This window comes from Leptosomus discolor, chromosome 3, assembly GCF_034619465.1.
Source record: "Leptosomus discolor isolate bLepDis1 chromosome 3, bLepDis1.hap2, whole genome shotgun sequence".
NCBI classification, from domain to species: Eukaryota; Metazoa; Chordata; class Aves; order Leptosomiformes; family Leptosomidae; genus Leptosomus; species Leptosomus discolor.
Genome location: NC_141393.1, coordinates 42,443,008 through 42,464,662, shown reverse-complemented (window position 1 = coordinate 42,464,662; position 21,655 = coordinate 42,443,008). Strand labels below are relative to the sequence as shown.

Below are 21,655 nucleotides of genomic sequence, written 5' to 3'. Positions count from 1 at the left end.
CACACATGGGATGATAATGGGCTGAGGCAGGTAACACCACTCTACCTTTCAATTAAGAAATTTAAGAAAAAGAGCTTGATTTTTTAAGAACATGGAGGAGTTATTTGCTCCCTGACCTTTGCATGTGCAAATTCTCCCTTCATCTGGGTTGACAGGAGAGTAGAATTTTTTAAGAGAGTAATTTATTACCCTTCTTCATTCCTTTCAGTTCTCCACATAAGGCTATTTGGCTTTCCAGTGCTTCTGCTTTGCTTTTCTTCTCCCTGCAGAAGAGCGTAATTTTGCATTATCAATGAACATAAGTCCAGACCTAAAAGGAATGCAATTTCCTGGGCTCAGGAAGGGATCCAGAGGTTAGTCTCATAAATCCTGTGTATGCTTTGCAGCTGTTCCAGCTCTTAGCCAAATTTGGCAACAGGGTCATTTCATCTAGCACTCATGTAGTAAAAACACGTTTCTTTCCTAGCCAGCTGTTCAGGTTAGGTCATTGTACATACAGTCATGACTTGACTAATGCCTGTGCATGTCTCAGCTGCTTTCCTGTTATTCTGTCTGTAGAATGGTGCAAAATTCTCCTTATGAGGTGGTATTCCTGGAAGACAGAGCCTCCTACTACCTATAAAAATTAGGGAGTGTTTTTTTGGTGGGTCACCACATGCACGGTCAAGTCGATTCTAGCTGGAAGGTGACTTAGTGTAAGAAATGTAGTTCTTCTGGGAGCAAATGAGTGTCTGTGGCCTGTAAGGATGGTACTCCTTGCTGTGGTCCCCAGTTCTCCAGTGCAAGGTTCCACGTGGAGACAATCAGGAATGCTTTTATCGCTGAGATTTTTCTTCATGTGTTTTAGGTTTTCATTAAACAAATGTAAAAGCTGAAAGCATGTTTAAGGTTGTTTTCAATCTTTTCATGCCTCTGAAAGTGATAGTATCGGGTCATGTAACTCCAAACAGACTTTTCAGCAGAAAGAGGGAAAAAAGAAAAGCCCTGGTTTCTCAAAAGCCATTCATCATCTAGAATATGTTTCACTAAAACAAGAGATGCTTTAATGAGCTTAGATCTCATGACATTGTTTGCTTGTCTGGCAATTCTGTAGCACCATCAGCTCTGACTTCCTGCAGACACAGCAGAAATAGCAGGCACAGTATGTACCTACCTCTACTTTCAGGGAAGAGCCACAGACCAAACCACCATGCTCTTCTGCTGTTGCCCCCAGGGCAGCTAGAGGCCTTAGCTTCTGCTGTTAATCCCTGCATTGTCCTTGGTCCTTTGTTTTGTTCTCCTATTTTAGCTTGTTTCACTCTGTTAAGTTTTCTGAATTCTACTTTTCTTTCTTTCCTCATGTGTCTCATAAGAAGAATGCCTTTTTTTTTTGAGCTCTCGTTGACAAAGTTTGTAGAATGAGTTCTGTGTCTCTTATTATAGTACAGATGATAGGATTATTGTGATGAAGTAGGTTAAAAGGAAAGGCATTATCAAGTCTCAGGCTTTAGTCCAATTAGCAGGCTCTCAAACTACAACATACTTCAATTAACACTGGTATGGACTTACCTCTTTGTGAGTCCACTGACTGTTCCGGACTGCTGCTGCAACCGGAATCCATTCTGGAAGCAGACTGTATCAGAGAAGGAAGAGCCTGGTGTATTGCTATAATATATTAGAAAGATTTCAAGATGATATTTGCTTCAGGGCAGAGGGGCTCACTCAGTGCTTATGGTACCTCTTAAGACCTCCTTGTGGAATGAGGAAGAAACGGCAGGCCCAGCAAAAACTCTTGTTGCAGAGGTGGATTTTATCTAAAAATAAAATATCTATATGTCTGAATCCGGGCTTTAAGAATATGGAGATGCAAATGCTGCTATGGCAAGGATTCCCACAGGGAAATGGGACCCTTTCTTACCTTTGTCATTAACCCATGACTGTCTATTTCCACATGTGCATTAAGGTTACCTGAGAGAAAGGGTATGTCCTTGCCAGCTATGGATGTCCAATGTATCCTTGGCTCACTACCATCCTACAAAACCCATCATCAATCTCTGAACATTAGTCTGGATTCATAGAGGTTTTCTGACAACAGAATACATTCTGCTCTCATAAGTGGGTCTTCTACCCATTTCAGAGGAAAGGAAGGGTCTCTTTAGCAGTATCTGTCTGCTCTAAAGACTTGTTTCAGCTCACCAGGTGGAGTCCTGAACACTGTCTTTAGGAGTTTTGACCATGAGACTGTTATGAAACCAGATGCCACACATCCTGAAAGGCTTCCAATTGAAATCAATGGGATTTTACACATCCACAAATATTAGATTGGTGCCAGAGTGATCAGCATCTTACAGAAATGAATGTCGAGTAGTATAGAGATTAATTTTTCCTCTTCCATATTATAGAATCATGGTTTACTGGATAGGTATGAAGTCAGTAATGGAGCAGTGGGGGCTCAAGAACTGGGGCTAGAGCATTTTTCTGTGCAGAGATTAGGTGTGTCAATTGTTTGCAATTGAAACAGGTTGTAGTCTGAAGGCTGTTCTGGAGTTTCACTGGTGCCTTGCCATCAGTTGACCTTTTGCACAAGAACACACTTCATCCAAACCCAGCAGAAAGATTAAATACTTTCTTGGCTGTGGAAGAAGGTGACTGTGAAACAGACAGTAATGACAGATAGTGAGGGGGCAGACAAAGATCAGTAGAAGCATTTTTATACTTATGTATATAGGAGTATATCAGCTCCAAGTATGTGCTGCTGAGAGGAATATTTGTTCCCCAGCTAGTCATCAAGATCTGCTTTTAGCCCCAGCAGACTTGAAATGATGTCCGGCTGATGCTGAATATTTCATTGTATCAGCTGGTGCTTGCTGGAAAGGAAGGGCAAAGAACAAACTCCATTCTCTTACTTGGATACAGCATATTTAAGATAAGCTTTGATGTGAGATGATTTAATTCTATTGCTTGCTTAAACAGTATATTGTGTTTTTGCAAAGGAGGTGTAGCAGTTAGTCACGAGAACTGAAATTCGCTTTCAGTTCTGAAGAGGGGATTGGAAGGTGGCTCTCCAGAGTAAAATGCATTTACAGTTGCAGAAACAATAGTGTACACATCCTTTTTGAGCCTTTTCAGAAGGCTCAGCTACCCCAGCTGGATCTCACACAGTAAGTTTAGACTCTCGCTATTGGCCCTTACCGTTACGTTCTGTATCTCAGGCACATCAGCTGTGCAAGCTGTGGTGTCTCTCCTGCACTGTGCTGTGCCGTGTCAGACAGGTTGCTGCTAACTTGCAGCAGTGTCAAGGACTCTCCTCCTGATGTCATTATACTGAATGTCTCCCCTGATAATTGCTTTGCTATCAGGAATGTTGGAAAGAAAGAAACTTGAGACACCTTCCTTGTGCTCTAAAGGTACAAATGCTGATGTTAAGGAAGGTCAATACCTATCGTCACTGACTCACTGAGGAACTGAAGCATGACTTTACATTCTTCTCTTTTTTTTTTTTTCTTGACTTAGCTTTGCAAATGGACTAGCTGTAAAGCTGCCCAGAGCTTTGCACTGCCACAGCAGTAGTAGTTATTATTGTGATTGTTGAAATATGCTGCTAAGTCTCACAGAGATGATTCAGCTGGCTGTGTATTTCCCTGAATATTTTAGTATTATAAGAACGTATAAAGTCCCTACTGTCACAAGATTTGAGGTTCCAGTTATGCAATCAATGCAATGCAATTGGCCTCCTCAAAAACAGAGAACAGGCAAACATTACCTTCAGTTGCTGGCTGGGAACCCTCATTCTGCTATGCTGTATCCTGAAGAAAATACATTACGTCCTGGAAACTGTAATCAGAGTCTAAATGCAGGATGCTTAAGTTTGCTTTGGCATACATGGAAAATACTTCAATGATTTGGGTGTATAATGGTGGTTAAGGCTTTGGTAGTGAAGAAAGACTGACGATTTGTCTCCAGTCAGACATGGTGAGGGAGCCTGTTAGCTATGCATGCCTTCTGTGGACTCTTCCAAAAGCTCAGAGCAGCAGTCTTGTTAGCTCAGAGCTCTCAAGCCTGCTTGTACCTGGTATGTCCCTATTCCTTCCTTCACATGCATTTCAGATATTGTCAGTATTTCAAGGTTTGGTTCTATGTCTTCACTTCCAAAGTTTCTTGGGAGTGAACACTGATGGAATCACACATAGTTGAGGTATAAGGAAAGAACCCGAGGTTACTAGCAGAGGGTTCCCAGCTTGCTTTTCAGTGTGATTGCAGCTTTTCCCAGGTATTCTAAAATGCTATGTGAACAGTTGCTGCAACTGAAATCTGTATTGTTTCAAGGGAACAGCATAACCACTTTGACATACAGCTGTTTTATTTAATTTGACCAGGTGGAACAACCCCATATAGATTCAGAATACAGCCAATCATAACACAGTTTTTTTTCAAGCAAGAAATATTCTGTCATAAATACATGAGCTTTACACTTCGGAAGATGGAAAGGAAAATTTTATCATCAATGTGCAAAACTGTATAATCCTTTATAATAATTTTCCTTCCCAGCTGTAAAGATGATGTATTTTTTCAGTGTATACTGTCATATTCAAATGCTGGCAAAGTGTATGTTTTGCTTTCCAGTATGGATGATTCTCTTGGCAGCAGGGGGACATTCTGTAGCCTTCATTATAAAACTCTACTCCTTTAAACTGTGGGTTTAGACTGCAGGGCTGCCTCCATCCCTACCCAGGCCTGTCCGTGGACAGCACTTCCATTAGCGATGACAATGACATTGAAGGATACAGGCCGTGAGTCACAGGTGAGAAAGCTAAGGAGAGAAAACATGGATCTGAATATGAAAGAAGGCTCAGCTGCTCAAAGCATGGTCATTGCACGTGTATAACCAGGGAAACACGTACGCTGTCCTGCCAGTCTAGGGGAAAATTGCTGTCACTGTAGCAAAGTAAAATTTACAGGTCACAAGATGGCAGCATAATCTCACTAGTCAGGGTGACAAAATTTGAGGAATCAGGCCATTTATCTTCCTCAACTCAAACTCCTATTTTAAACAATCAGAAAGTCCTGAGTCTAACTAGCTGGTGCTTCCCAGGCTCTAAACTACTATGTATATAGATGAAACTATTACATATGTAGGTGAAAATCCTGCTACATCACTTTTCAAACTAGCCTATTTAAGTTCAGATGCACTGTGATAGTGTTGAAATAAATGAATCTCCTGGCGTTCAATACTGAACAAAAACCCACAGCAGCATGTTATCTAACTAATCAATGAAAAAAGCGACATTTATGGAACACTGACTTTGCAAAACCTATGCAACTGAGAGTCATGTTTTTTAATATCTACTCTTCCTTTCTGCTCTTGAGAGCAAGATATTCTGAACCCTGCCTCAAAATACACATTTCTTACTGATCAGTAGTTTTTTTGTAGTAGTACCGAGTGAACTTACTCTCTGTGAAGAGCTTATTTAATGTATTATTCTCTTTCTGTTTGAGGGATATGTGAGTATTCTGTATTCAGTTTTCATCTGTCTTTCAAAGAAATCTGCCCATTCTTACCATTCTTCATGAGCTGTACCTTTCGGATGTGCAGTACTTGATTTGGAAAAAAAGAACTGTGCTAGGGAGAGGTGATTCATCGCATCAGTTACCGTATTATATAACACAGGGTGATAACTACCGAGAACATTTCTAGCAGCAATATTCCCACTTGAGAAGTTAAATACTTTCCTCAGGAATGTCTGTAAAAATAAATGGAGGTATCTGCATATATTTTGGAAGGAAAACAAGCCATGAGACCAAGGCAAAAATTATCCAATTTCAAAACGAATTGCAATTTTTTATGATATTACTGCAGAATTAAACCATTGTTAGGTGCACCTTCTTTTTGTGAAGAACGTAGAATCATAGTTCTAACAGTTGCTTGCATCTACCAAGTGAACATGATGTTTTGGCACATGTGCAAACTCTGCATATGGGTATTTACTTGCTGAATTTACACATATGTTTTCAGAGGATGCTTTTGCAGACATTAGACTTTTAAACATATGCTGAAATCCCAAATGGTCATTGTCTTTGGTTTTGTATACTTCTTCAGATGACAATTGTTCTATCCAAGTTCACTCTCACTAGTAAATATAGTTGCACCTGAGCTTCCCTAAGCTAAATTTAGTAAAGTAAAAGAAAAATGAGAAAATTGTACGCTACCCTCTCCATTAGCGTGCTGTTTCTGGGATAAGCAACTGGCCACATGGTGTCACTGTGTCGTAAGGCAGCAAAACCTCTAGCAATAAAACCTTTAGCAATTCCACATTTTCAAAGTATCCCAACCATATGATATTATCTAAGGAGATGCTTCAGCAAAAATGGCAAGGTCACGGAAGCTTTGCTGTAGGAGTGTTTTAGGAAGACATTTTATACAAGCATCTGCTTCCCGGCTTCTTGTACCTTCCTGGAATACATCAGAAATGTTTTGAGCCCAGAAGCCGTTGTTTTCCAGGTGTCTGCATTTGGGAGCACGCTTATATGGAAAGCTTTATCTTCAATTGTGACAAGTCACAGGTTTAAAAATTCAGTGGTGCTGGACTCATCCTACACTTTAATCATAGTCCTTCTTCTCTTCTTCTTCTGTCTTTGTATGTCTGAATGCACAACATCTTTTGCCTCTGCTGAGCAGAGGAAAATTGTCTTTATGGAGCTCAGAGCAATATAAACCTCGGCTCCTGGGACCCATTAAATACCATTTCATCCCTGCTAGTCCTGAAGAATGCTTTGCACAACACTCCTGCTCAAGAGAGCTGTGCCAAAAGCTGAAGTATTGGGTGTTTAAGGAGTTTCGTAATGTACAGCTATAGCAACACTGAGAGAAACAGTTGTGTACAGATACAGTATGAGCCTTAGCCAAGAAGATGATATCTGGCTCAGGGCATGTTGAAAGATTGCAAAATCTCGTGCAGTTATAAGTGTTGGTGTGCACTATTTCTTCTGTAAAATGGTAAGTGAGCCTAGTGTAGCAGGCCTTATGCTAACATCCTGATAGTCTGTGTAGGTTACATTAAGATTTTATAGAAACGATAAATGTCTGGCAATGACTTACCACTCATGTAGAGAGCAAGGTGCTTTGTGTTGATTGCTAGGACATTAGGTAGTTGCAATGCTTTTCCAAAGTCAGCTGCTTTGCTTTGTGTGAAGCTTACTCTCTGCATAGCTGCTGAGAATGAGCGCTGTTTTAAGATGCATATTTATTAGTGACAGTTTTGCCATTGGTTTTGTTTGGGCCAGGAGTTCACTTATAATATACCTGTTTTGATGTCCATGTCTTCAATTTAAGTGGATGGTCAAGTTGTATTTAGAGTTACTAGGTCTACAAACCATGGCTGTGTGAAAATTCTGGTGCCTTGGTATGAATTTTGGTGCAACGGTATGAATTGAGGAAACGGGTGTGTTAGTTTGGCCTTTAGTGTGACGTGAGACTAAGTGCTAAATAAAACCTGGTTTGGCAGATCTCACAGGCTAGGGTAGAGCAGAGATGTCCTGGAGTATGTGACTCCCTTGAAGAGACAGCAACAGCATACAGGGTGGGTTCAGAAGACCAGAACACATTTGTGAGTAGCAGATTAAGTTGTGTTTCCTCTTGTTACTTGCAACTTAACAACAGCTTAGAAGTATGTTCAATGATGTTTATCTAGGAACACTTACTTGATTATGATTTTGGCGTATGATTCCTCCCCTTTCCCCCTCACCATTGCTTCTGTAATTATCTTAACTGGAAGAATTCTCCATTTGCCTCTGTGCTGGTGGTGGCCCTTAATGTGGGAGCTTCTGCAGACGGTTCATCCTGGGAGAGGAAGAGCCTGAAGCAGAAAGTGGTGCTGAACAGTAATGCAGAAAAGCGGATGGGGTTTACTGTAGGAGAAGGTGGTACGGGCAAACTGGGGAATAAATCGGGCACGTTGTCAAAACAATTTGTCCTTGTTCTGCAAATCTTGGAAATTGCTGACCTCATTACCTAGACACAAAATGTCTCTTGGTAGTGTGCAAGGGAGTTCTATCATAACTATAATTATCCTAGCACAGCTGCTATGATGGTATATAAACTATTCAACAGGAAAGGCTGAAAGCCACTGACACAGATGAGGTGCAAATGAAGGGCCAGTGCCTCTGCTATAGGAATACAAACAAGAAACAGAAACTGACTGAGGCAATCCCTCAAGATTTGTCTTCAGGAACTGCCTTCAAAATGTTTGCTCAGGGAAGAAAGGTGTGAAGAAGGCAATAGATGTGTGTTTCTTCCTCTTGTGGTTTTATGAGCCCCAGGCCCTGGAACCAAGGCTCCTTCTGAGAAAGCTTTTATATGTTGTCCTGTACAGTGTATTTTCTGGGAAGCTCTGTTACTCCATAGTTTTTGGAAGGTGTACACTATATATCAGTGCCAAGGATGTTTAGTTTCTAATACTATTAGTCTACTACAGTAGTCTAGATAGTAGAATACTATTAGACAGAGCAAATGTCCTTGTAATAATGAGAACAGCTTGTCTCTTCATGTAAAGGTTTTTTGTAAAGCACATAGACCATCACTGCCTATGGATATTAGTCAGCTACAGGCTCCTACTATATGTTTGAGATGTAAAGAAAAGCTTGATGAATGGACGAAAATGAGATTTTTTTTAAAGCTAAGGCCGGCTATCGTTCTTTAGTCTGACCTACACAATGCATGCATTTTTCTCAGTAATTCCTGAATCAAGTTCTTAAGGTCTGACTGAGCTACACATAAAAGACAATCATCCAGTTTTGATTTAAATTCAGCTGTCACATGGTGGGGGAAATGTGGTGTGGAGGCGGAGAAACGTCAGGGGTCACAATGTGAAAGGAAGGTGTAGGAGGGAAAACAAATAGTTTAGCTATAACACGGGTTTCAAGGATCAGAAATAGAATTTATTGTCATTTATGGTACTGTGGCACTGTGAAAAGTCAACAGAGGAGTGAGCTCCATTTTGCTAAAAGTGATAAAAGTTTCCAGATAAGCTATAGATCTTACTTAGAAAAAAACATGCAGTCTAAATAGATTACATGAACAACAACACAAACGAGAAAATAGAAGTAAAAGGACAGGAGTTAAACAGTAATTAAGCCTATGAATAAAATGTGAGATGTTTGGTTTTCGTGGGGAGCGGAGAGGAGAGACTGGGCTAATGTTTAGAGCATATTCCTTTGTCTGTTGTTTGGTTGTGCTCCAATTCATCAAACACTTGTGCACCTGAGGTGGCACTTGAACTGTGAATTATCCCATTAGTATCAGTTAGACTATTCCTGAGCGGAACATGTACAAGTGTCTGAGAGGGTCAAAGCTTTTGACTTTTTAAATGCGTGAAAAAACTACTAAATGGATAGCAGAAAAGCTGGTATTGTCTAACCACAAAACCTACTAATGAATTACCAGTAGCTGCAGATCAGGATGATGTCTCTGAATCTTTTCAGCACATCTTTTTCCGACAGCAAACAGACAGCTTTAAACTTTCAGAATTTTACTGTAGGTTGTTTTTTGAGTTTTTGAATTTGAGCTGCATTTGACTAGCTCCCCTCAGTAATCTGGAGTGGTGAGGGACAGGAGGCATGGAGACGAGGATTTTACTCCTGCTCGGCAGCACATGGGTAGCAGTAAAATCCCCGAGATGCCCTGTTGTCAGTATGTTTTGTGTTAGACACTGTCCTGACACAGACAGACTGCATAATGGTGATGACTACATATGTCAGAAGAAAGGAAGTGAAGCTCAAATGATCACAACCAGAACTAGAATTAAGAAATCAAATAGGTGTTCCTGTCTCTGGAGGCTGAAATGGATTGGCATGAGTTCATCTGTACAGTTCTTCTTTCAAAATATTAGGTATAAAAGGAGTTGTTAATAGAGAGCCAATAAGATCTGTTCCTATTTAGGAAAGCATCAAATAGCTTTGTGGTATCTTTGTTTCTTGGTTTTGCAATAATACCGTAATATATTCTGTTGAAGTTATTAATATAGACTTCCTAGTACATGAGTGTATTGAATGAAAAGTGAGCTGCCTTGCTCACTACTTCTTACAGACTGTCCCTGGTGCCAAGTGAAACCACTAATTAACTTTCTGACTCCCAGGTTATTCCTCACAGAGTTTAAGGATGTTTTGCTGGGGACAAGTGAACAGCATTTAGCTGCATCTGTAATAATGTGATACAACCATTCATTTAATTTGATTCAGAGCCACATAAAGCTAGACAGTGTCCTATGGGGAACAAGAAGCATCTTCAAGTATGAATTCAGAGGGTGGGACACCTTTCTGACCCATACTATGGCTGCTGGACATTTTGGTGCTCTCTGGACCATGTGTAAAATGATGTCTCCCATGATACAGACACTTGGTGGGGAATACACTAAATTTCTCTGAACATTGACAGTGTCAGTATACAATGTTTGGGTTCATAAATGGAAGGTTTCTAAAAGGGATGTTTTCAAAAGATAATTATTTGGAGGAAGGGCCAGTAGTACTCTATAACAATAGAATCATGATCTTTGCATTTCTAGTTTGTCTTTCCTCTGAGTTGCTCCAGTTTCTGTGATCTCAGGTGAACTGGCTGTTGGTACTTTCATTTCACACTACCAATTGTTTGCTAACTTGCCTAAATTATGCAGAGAATTTATGACAGAGCCAAAGAGTATTCAAATGGAGCAGGGGGTACATCACCATTTTAATTCTCATTTCCTCTCTCCTCTTTCTCCTGTAAGCAAGAGCATGCAGTTGTTGCACAAGGCATTCTGTGCTCCACATATCTGTCTATGCTGTCAGCTATTTGTGTATCACGTCTGAGGAGAAGGAAGACGTAAGAGGTGTGTTAACAGCAGTCAGCTACTTCCCATTCACAACTTTAGCATACATGAGGAAGTATTGTCTGATGAATAGAGCCAATCATAAGTTTTCTGATGCAACACTTCTGCTTTTGAAAATGTTGATTGGATTCTGTATTGCTGGGTTGGCTGGTTCTCCAGCTTCGTGGAAACCTGCTTGGAAAGTTGTCCTGCTGTCGTAAACCTTGTGGACCCACCTGGCCTGTTCCACTGGCTACCCACCATTCTGTGATGTCGTAGCACTGCTGGCTTCTCCCAGTTACCAGGGGCTACCCCCTAGGCTGGTCAGCAGTTGAATGAGCTGCCCATTAGATGTCCTTCAGCTGTTGGCCAGTTCCTTTGCTTCCAGCTTCCTAGATCTATTAGCTTTGAAGCTCCTAGCCTGCCCATGTGAATGCCTAGCCACCCATGTGGTAGCAAAACAGCTATGTGGGCAGGATCCTGGCATATGGACTGAAGTACCAGCCCAGAAATGTTTAAAAATATTTCTTATATATGTGAGTGAAACCTCTTTGGGAAGGGTGAGGGGAGGTGTGCCAGCATTATTTCCTCTGTGGGATGAACATTCCTGATCCCAGCACTGGTGCAGGCAAGTCACAAGACATTTTACCTTCTTGTGGTTCACAGCTTGCTTGCTAGTGCTTGGCTGACTAATGCATTCAGTATGTGTGTGAGTACACAGTAGGGAAGACCAACAATTAGTGGATTTGAATCATACAAGGCGAGGGTCTCTGCCACTTTGCAATGTATCCATTGCATGGAGAGAGATTGCAGAGTACAAATTGCGTGTGTTGCAAAGAAGGCACTATTACTGGTTTGTGATCCGCTGCATTGGCAGGCTGTGGGTGAGGCTTGATTCCTGGAGGTATTTATGGAATAGGTCACCATCTGAAATCTAGTCTTCCATCAGATCTCTACCCCTGGAAGCTAGAGTCTCTGAGTGAGTGCATGTCCTCCAGCCTGGGATTCTCCCTGGCTAGGCCCAGGAGACCTAATCTGGGGCCTTTGGCACATGAATCTGGATCCTCTGGCAGTGGATCCAGTAGCCTATTTTAATGTTCAGCTCTGAACAGTCTCAGTGCCTCCCATGACCTACACAAAAATTTTCTGGCTTGTTGGCCATATCATGTCTTACCTGCCACATAAACCATGAATGTTGGAGGGCTAAGGTTAAAACCACTCTAGTTCACTGAGATGCTGAAGGCTATAAATTTCTATTGGCTTTGATGGGAGTTTCTATTCTGGGTTCTCAGGTTTCAAGAAGCATTGTACAAAAATCTTAGGAGCTTCAGAAGTCCCAAAGTATTACATGAATTAAGAGGTTAAAAAAGATCTGTGCCTGTGAAAAATCAGTTTTCTACTAGAATGAAAACATTTAAAATTGCAGTCAAGTGTTACGTTTCATGTGCTGCTGAAACAGAAGAATTAAAGCGGACCTAATATGCATGTATAGAGACATTCAGAGATAATATCAGGCTCCGAGGATGACTCTGCCTTGGCACAGGTTAGAGTAGCTTTCCTAAGACCAACTGAGATGCTCAGTGTGTTTCAAGTGCCAGGCTCTCTGCTCATACTTGTCTGTCTTCTACACTGGGTTAAGGGCAGCATGTATCAGAAAGCTGCTTTCATACTACTGGAATAAAACCTGAGACTGCTCTCAGCGAGGTGAATTCCCAGTTGCACTATTAGGAAAACTTTCTGACTTCTTTTTGTCACAAGAATGGTAAAAATGGACTAGAAGAACAGACACATACCTAAACAAGAAATTTTTCTCATGAGAAATATTTTCTGTAGGGATAAATATCAATGCAGAAGGAGCTTGTGTATTAAAATCGTCATGACCCTGTAAAACTCATGAAGTCATGATGAAGTAGTTTTCTGCTGTCAGAAGTTATAATCCACAGGAGGGAGTTACAGGGTTCTTAATTGCTGTAAATAAGCTTACAAGGCTCATAACTCATAATAGCTGTAATAGCTAAGTAAAACTCTGATTATTCTGTTTTAAATTGTTCTCATAGCTTGCTTGATGTCTAGAGATTTTGTATTAAAAGAAAAAAAAAGATACAATGATGAACATAATGAAGGAAGAGAAAAAATCCATTTTCAATTTTGACAACCTTACAGTAACCTTAGAAGAACCATACAAAGAGGAGGTGAAAAGCCCCACAACTTTCTGGTATTGAAGTCAGTGAATTGTAATGATCCACTCGCAGGGGTGTGCACTGAATTGTCTGATGTCTTTTCCGCTTCTGATACTCATTTCCCTATGAGTCTTGATGCTTTGTGGACAATGCTATTTGCCCATGGTCAGATTCACACTACTGAACTCAAGGTGAATTTGTATGTTCTAGTAAGCTGAGGTAATGGCTACATGCCACTAAAAAAGGGCAGTCCTGGAAATTACTCAGAAAAAGGAAAAGAGTAATTTTTTATTGCTTCAGCTCCTCAAATGAGCTTAGCATTTGGCCAGAAGAGTGCCAGAGCAAATACTGTGGGGTAGGGGCAGAGCTCTCCAAGACTGGAACTGGGATAGGGGCAAGACCTCCTCTTTTAGTGACAACTAGCTTTTGGATGAGTTTTGCTGCAACATGAAACTTCACCCTCAGATATTTTTAAGACTTGAGCATTTTCAGGTATCTAGAAAGGATTCTGTGCCAGTATTCACTTCTTCTTTGTGATAAGTATGTCTACCACAAGGGCATACTTCGCAGGTGTTTCCAAAGCCACTGGTGAAATACTTGGATGGATTCAGTTCTGTTTTTCTTTGTTCTGTTTCTTATGCTCAGATGAGTGGTTTTCTTACATTTACACTTCACTGAAGTCTTCCGCAGTGCTTAAGCTAGGACACAGGTTGGCTGATGGTAGCTTTATTTAAAAAGCCTACCCATTAACTATACTAACCTACAGAATTACATAGCGAGGATACCTGCTACTCTCTTTAGTCTCGTTAATTTTGGAGGGCTACTTAGAGGATAAGTTACTGCCAGGAATGAATTAATTGAACCCTGAATGACTTGCATATTATTTGAAATAAATCCTTGTATATCTTTTATCTCTGTCCGAGCCAACATCTAAGGGCTGTGCTCATGTAAAGGTAGAATGTTGAATAAAATCACATACAGGGCTGAAAGAGGATTTGACACAGCAACAGGGTTAGAAAGGAATACTGCTATGTGTGTCACAGTAACCTTTGGTTTTTAATTACTCTTGCCTAGTATAATGGCAATCAGTAGCAAATATTTCCTTAGTAGGTCTTGCCCCGAAGAACTGACAGTCATAGAGAGTGAAAAACAATAGGAGGAAACAAGAGTTACTCTCTTGATTCTAAAAAAGTGACTATTAAAAAAATATAAGAGGTTGGTTGCAACTAAGAAAGAAACCCTTCTCTTGATAATTTGAAGCTAAATACCATAACCATAAGTCAAGTCTTCCTGTCAGTCAAGTGGTGAAGTATAATACTTACCTCACTCTTCTGAGGTCTTTCCTCAAGCAATTTCATACTGACATCAGTGTCAGACTATTTGAATAAGATCTGAAGATAAAGGTCTCAGAAACTGGCTTGAGTGGAATGACATTGAAGTATCTTACTCAATTATTTCAATTAGATGCTCTGCAACCACTTGGTTTAAAATAAAAGAACAATTTCTAAACATAAACACAGTGAGTTTCAATGTGTGGCTTTACATTGACGTGTCTTGGAAAGATAACACTCCAGTCCTCAGATACTCCAGGTAAGTAATAAGCAGCTTCCTCCCGTCTTGAAGCTGCAAAGATCACTATCTTGCCATATTTACAACCACACCTGCAAAGTGTCTAAGGAAATTAGTAGCTCTCTTACTCTGGCCAGGAAAAAGAGCCAGTGATACTGGGTTTACTCTATGATATCTTTATTTAAGATTGCAGTGGTTTAGGAGAGAGGTAAGAGGATGTAGCACCTTTTACTTTTCTGAAACAGGTTTAGATCTTGATAGCCAGAAGGATGGTTCATTTACAAATGCTGCTATCACCTGGCTGCCACTCCGATAGAGGACTTGGTATTTTGTTCTAATTAACATCAGGTGTGCTGAAAATGGTTGTCTGGAAAGCATTCAAAGATCACCTCCATCTTGTCAATGGTGTGGCTGCATCTAGCCCTAGAAAGATCCATCCCTTATCTCTACTAAACAGCTTTCATGGCAACAATAAACAAAAGTTCTCAAACAAAATCACAGGAGATTTGTATTCACAGGAGAGTGTTTCAGTAATTGCCATCCTTGCTTGTGAAGCTGTTAGAATCAAGCATGGACACAGTGCTTCACTGAGGGCAGTTTTTTGTACACCAAAGCTGAGACATGTTTGTATGAAGTTTTGCTGTGCTGTTGCCATTGCTGGGGTAAATAATGAGCTCCACTAAATGAGTCTTCCGTATCTTTGGTAAGTTCTGTCCCAGTTAGCTTTTAAGTTTATGCCAGCAGTAGGATGATCCAAATCACAGGCATTTAGAGTTGCTGCTGCTCTACTGCTTGGTTTCTGGCAGCTCAGCTGTGACTCTGAGTAGCTTCTTGCAAGGGGCTGTTAGTGAACAGCCCACTGGGTAGGTTGCATGAAGCTGAACACTGTATTAATTAACTTTCATTTCTTGCTTACTGGGAGCAGCATGGGCTTTCATTCCTTCCATTCTGGTTCTGTTTCACGTAGTGTTTTGTGTGCATTATCTGAGTGCCAACAGGTAGCGTATGAAGCAACTTATCCTCAGTGTAATTTGATGTCTTTTTATGTCTTTTTTTCCCCTCATACTTCTTTCTAAGTACTTTCTTAATATTAATTCAGAAAAGAAATAAGATTGAGTCTTAAATGTGGAATGAGACCAGCTTGATTAACCTGTGCAATCTTTCCAGAATCCGTCTTCTCTTTTTCTCCTGAACAGCCTTTTACAGACTGAGACCGCAGATAAGAGCGTTACTTTTTCTGAGTCTAACTCCACTAGTATAAGCCTGGCATGACTATGTCCTCTCTCAAAAAAGGGGAGAGGGAGGGGAAGACTTTGTGTACCTCCTTGAAGATATTGCCGATTATTTAGCTAGAACACCAATGCATTGTTCTGTTCCCTCTTTTCTTTAGATGTAACCTTTTAGTTTTGTCCTTCTTTATGCAGTTGACTTTGCCTTACTTTCCCCACGCTGTACATTTTTTGTGTCTGTAGTAAGGCCTGACATCACGTAGCCCATCTCCCTCATGTCCAGGAGGAAATGGTTGTGGTACTTGTCAGCATGCTTTTTGACAGGCAACACAAAAAGGTTTATGTATTTTGGCCATACTGATTTATAGGAAATAGTAACTTCTTGGAAGGGCTATTGGAAAAATCAGTTTCATAGCTCTCCAAAATAACTTTTGCACCTTGATTTGAAGACATTCTGGGAGGGTTTTTTTTTCTTCTTTCCTGTTCCATTAAGACCTCAGTCTCCCTGCTGCAGCTGTTCTGTTTTTAACGTGTTGCTCCCTTTCCAGGCAGACATACCCCACTTTGAGTGGAGTTCATTTTTCTCTGGTGGTTTTTCCATTTGCCTTCTTTTTAGGAGGTGCATTTGTCAGCCTGCTATTTCGGTCTCTCAGTTCACTACAGCAGCAGAACATGCAATCAAAGCTGCAATAGCAACATAATGGAGCAAAACCAAAACTCCACTCTGAATAAGAGCTTTTTTCCTTTTTTCTCTGCTTTTTCTTCTTATCTCTGGAAATGGGATGCTACAGGCTCCTGTGTCCAAGGAAGCATGGTGAAGAATGCTTGCACCACAGTCTTGACTGCTCCTGTAAAAATGTCCAAGTGAAGCTGTCAAAACAATGTTACTGCAGGAGTGCAAGACTTGCATGGTTAATTGCTCTGAACTCCAGATTGCTTTCTGATGAATTTGGCTTATTTTTCAGGGAGTTTTGTAGCTGCTCTTTAATTTGCTGCACATACACAGCACAACTTTATTTGAGATATCTTTCTTTGCAGTGTTTCAAAGGTGGTAACGTAATGAAGCACTCAAGTTCTCACCCTGTTGCTTGGGTAAGCCAGCATCCAGTCCTCACCGCTAGCTTGGTGGCTGCATTGCCAGCCACAGCAGAGTCTTTGTGAAATGTCCATTTGAGCTGTTGGTTGTCACTTGCATAAGCCCAGGAGCATCTGACTAGAACTGATATTGGATTCCACTGCTTTTTGTGGAAAATGCTTTAAAAAGTTGTTTAAAGGTGATCTGCAGTGTGCACCTGAGTTTCAGGAAAAACCTAAAGCCAAAGATTTCAGGTAAACCTATTTACCTAAACAATTATTGTGGTTACAATTCTTTTTTTTTTTCTCTTGTCAAAAGCCAAACTCATAACTACTATTTGATGAAAATTAACTCTTGACACTCTCCCTTTCCATCAGTGTCAGGTGTCCACTGGTTGTTCCGTGAGACTTGGTCCTATCTGATATTAATGTCCCCCAGTAAGGACATATCTTTCTGCAAACTTGCTTCTAGGCCTTTTCTGAGTCTGGGTCTGCATGACATCCAGCGTGGAACTGCAAGTATGGATTAAGATACAGTCAGAACAGATTGCCTGGAGCAACGTACTGACAGGCACACTATGGCTGCCTGTCAACAGTCCATGGTAGGCATGGAAGCATCCCTGCATTGGCCAGGTAATCATCTAGTGGATACTTCAAAGTAAGGAGACTTGATTTACTGGTTGGCAGAAAGATTCCAAATAATATATTAAAAAAAGTCCCTATTGTAGGAAGAGTTAAAAAGAGCATTCAGAATTGGGTTGGTCTCCCACCAGATATTTTAATAGATGAGGTTTGGCTATCCCCTCCCTTTGATTTTTTTTTTTTTTTTTTTAGTATTTTGTGGAAGAAGTTAAAAGCTACTGAAAATTCAGCTACTGACTAGATAGATGGAAGAGATGGGGAGTGAAGGAAGACTTTATGAACATGGCAGAATCCACCCAAAAACCGAGCAGGATAGTACTGGCATGATAACAAATTGTGAGAGGTAATAAAGTGACAGGCAAAGATGTGGTAACTGCAGCTTTCCTCTCACCTCTGACATTGCAAATCTTTCCCTCTCAGACGTAGGCAGACTCTTCTCCACAGAGAGGAGGCAGAGGGTGGAGCTCAGTGCCTGTATAAATTATATGTGTTCTTCAGGTTATTCAGGCAGCAACAAGCTGTGAGTGTGTTTGTCAGCTGACAGATCTGTTACCCAAATTGGGTTTTCTGTTGCTGTCGCCATCTTGAGTGTCATGGGGAGCCCACCAACCAAGGTAAGACAATTGCAGCTCCGTGCTTTGCTTTGACCTGGCACCTTGCTGTTGGGACCTCCCTGCTTCAGTTCTCGCGAGCAACTTCCCTCCTCTTTGCATCTGCTGAGATGAAGAGACAAACCGCTGCTGGTGTGATGTGGCAGGGTTATCTTGAACTTTGCAGATATACCGTTTTCCCCTTTTACCTCACAGTAACTAATATGTAAGTGAGCTTCAGTAAAAATGTCATGAAAATGTGGCCCTTTTATTTTATCGTGAAGTGTATGCGCTGGAGTGAACACTGGGAAGGAAGAGAGAGCTGACTTTGATGAGTTCACCTCACTGTAAAATGAAAGTGCTTTAGCCTACTGCATGCTTTTGTCAGGACAGCACATGTTTGTTGCTTGTCCCAGCTGAAAAAAAGCAACTTTTTCTAGCAACAAAGTGTAATTTATATTACTTTAGCTGTGGGGGAGAGTTCTAATGAGCTATTTGGCTGATTTAGCTATCTTTAATGTAATGTTTACAGCATCTGCGATTCTAGTGGAAGTATTTCATGTCTGGACTTGAGTTTTCTGTTAGTAAGTTCTATTGAGACATTTTAACTGATAGTTTTTGCTATAAATCAACAGAATTATTAGCTGAGATTTATTTTCCTATGTATATCTTTAAAAGTAATGGGTGTGGTGTCTCAAATGCAAGATGTGCATTATTTACAACTAACCGTTCTTTATGTATCAAATCCTGTGTCAAATTTTGCAGCAAATAAAAGAAATATGGGCATTCATGGGTTTTAAATATAGTGAGAAACAATGTTACGTGCTATGGCTTATACAGAATTGTTAATCCTTAAGAATACTTGCTGTACTTGTTCCATAGTAATATTTGCAGGTGAAGTTAAAAGATTCAGGAAAACGGCAGTAGCTTGAGCAGGTAGCTCAAACGATGGATTAAAAATACTCAAACATTGGATGCTCAGGGCAAAGAATATAAGTTGTAAATGTAATGTACTTTCTAGATAAAATTTGTATCTAATCTATTTACCTGTGCAATCCAGAGCAATCTGTCTTAGATATAAATAGTATCTATCAATTTTAAATATGAATGTTGTATCTAATAAGATAATTCTGGATCTGATAGATTAGTAGATAGCTTAGGTATAATTTTATCTAGAAAGTCTCAATTACAGAGAAAGTTCTTCCATTTCATTCTAATGCTACATCTGCTATTCCACGAGTGTAGACATACTCCTGGTTAATAGGCAACACTGCCAAAAGGTTAGAGTACAAGCATAGCTTCAGGTCAGAAAGCTTCTGTTCCCAAGGAAGGGGATTCATTCAATACTGCAGGTAGCTCTGCCATTCTGTCAGGTGTATGCATTTTTCCGTATGTGTAAATGGGTAAATGAATACAGAAATTAGGACTGAGTGGGTTTGTGTTCTTTTTTCTTTTATATTAAAAACCCAAGTTGTTTAGAAAAGCGTGGCTACTTTGAACTATCTAGGAAGACCTACTAAAAGTCTCCCCGTTAATTTTTTGCTGTTTAAAAAAGCTATCAAATTGGCACAGAAGTGATCGACAATATTAATTTACAAATTTATGGGAATGCTTTTGATATTCCTAACAGGGTCTTTTCTTCTGCTCAGACAGGAGTGATCACTCTTTAGCAGTTTTATTTTGTGAACTATGGAATCATTTTTATGTGGTAAGATTCTGTCAATTCAAAGTCCCGAGGGACCCACTTGTACATGTAAAGAGGTGACTGATAGACTATGAACAGGGGATGCACCCCAAATCCATTGTGAAATTACAGAAATGTTTGTAAGGCAAATTAGATTTACTCACTAACTGTTCAACTTCCAATGATAAGATTTTAGTTAATTTTGATTCCCTAAGAAAATGAGGCTTTCATGGTCATGCTCTCTCCTTCTATCCCCTCTCCTGGTTTTGCATGTTTCTTCAGTCAGTCACTTTCCCTTGCAGAACTTTGCATTCCTCTAATTTTAATGAAAAAAGGCAGCTGGTTGGAAGGACAAATTGCTAGTAGTATTCTCACTGATGGAGGGGCTAATAAACTCAGCCCATATTTGATACTAAAGAATCTATGTGGAAGAGAGCACTTTGGGACCAGATTGGTCATGAAACTTTTTTATAGTTTATATGTTTATAGCTTTGACCTTATTTGAGAAATTGCCAAGTTGTAGCTGAACCAAATCCTCAGTATCCAAGATAAATTAAACGGTAAGGATATGCCAAATGATTCCATTTGGTGTTAGATCATGTACATAAGATGTTGTACAGCTTCTACTACACCACTGGAGAAAGAAAACGTAACCCATGAAAGGAAGTAATTATTCATGTCTGAAATATATTGATAAAGCTGAGTGATAAATCCTACAGCTGTTTACAGAATGTCAAAAGACAGAGAGCAAACTCCTCATATAAAACTTCATATACCTTGGTGTTATCCCATGGTGATAACTTAGCTCAGAACTACTTAGGTTTGGTGCAGGGGGAGCGAAACGCTGAGATTCAAATCAGCCTTCCAATGTATACAAACTAAGGACTTTTTCTTTTTAAAAAAAAAAAAGAAAGAAAAAAGATGTGGTGATGGGAGGACGTTCCCAAATTGCCAGGCTCTGCAGAAACTACCCCTTACTAGAAGACTAACTTTCTAGTCAAGGTAGCCATAAGATCTTATTTTAGGAGCAGCATGGAGGGGCAATAAGGGATGAAATCAAAGATATGAGCTCTTGGTAGGTTTCTTCTTCTTTCGCTGCAATCCAAAAAACCCCGTAGGCTCCTCTTTATTTTTGAGAAGCTTTCATTTTTGAGAAGATTTCATACTCTCAAAATTGTCTTTTTCGATGAAACCTTGGAGCGACTAACTGCCTGTAAACAGGAGAATTATGTGTCCTCCTGAAGCTGGCTGGCATATGACTATTGTCTGGAAGCTAGACAGTAGGCCAGCAGATGTGTATTATTACAACCAATGAGATGTTGGCAACAGATGTAAATTTTCAGTTTGTTAAGGTTTGACACAGCTGTGCCAATTCTGCCCTGCTAGTTTTATCTCTTTATCTGTTTATTGACTTTTCTGTATTTTAGACCTGAAATGGCTCCCCCAAAACTTGCTTTGAGGCCACAGAAATGTAGTTTAGTGCTAAATGCTATCAAGTGAAAAGAAGTGGGGTTTTATTTTTTTCACATTTTTTAGCCTACTCTTTGGAACTCTGGACATGCTACTGTTTATTGGTCCAGAGTGTTATTGTCTAGGATGCAAACATACACAGGTAGCTGAAGCCTGCACTCTGTAATTGGCCTCAATGTGGCACTACTAATTTTCCAGCAGTCATAGAATGATGCACTTCTGGGAAAGCTACCTTTGACTCTGGATATTTACAGAGCGGTTTTGTTACTCTCTGTGCACCTATGCAGGAACTATGTTTCTCCCAAGGAAGTGAACTAAAAAGCCCAAGACCAGTACAGCTGCAAAACTGTCAAGAGCTGTCTGGATATGATGTTTGTGCTTATCAATTTGCATTAATCAT

The 21,655-nt window shown here is 40.2% G+C and overlaps 1 protein-coding gene across 1 annotated transcript in view; it reads left to right on the top strand.

Moving 5' to 3' along the window:
• The first annotated feature begins 18,104 nt into the window (after positions 1-18,104).
• PLA2G4B (phospholipase A2 group IVB) overlaps positions 18,105-21,655 on the top strand; it is a 29,293-nt gene continuing 25,742 nt past the window's right edge. Inside the window, exon 1 of the mRNA XM_086463628.1 lies at positions 18,105-18,125. Coding sequence (XP_086319754.1) covers positions 18,105-18,125 — 21 coding nt within the window. The remainder of the gene's footprint in view (positions 18,126-21,655) is intronic.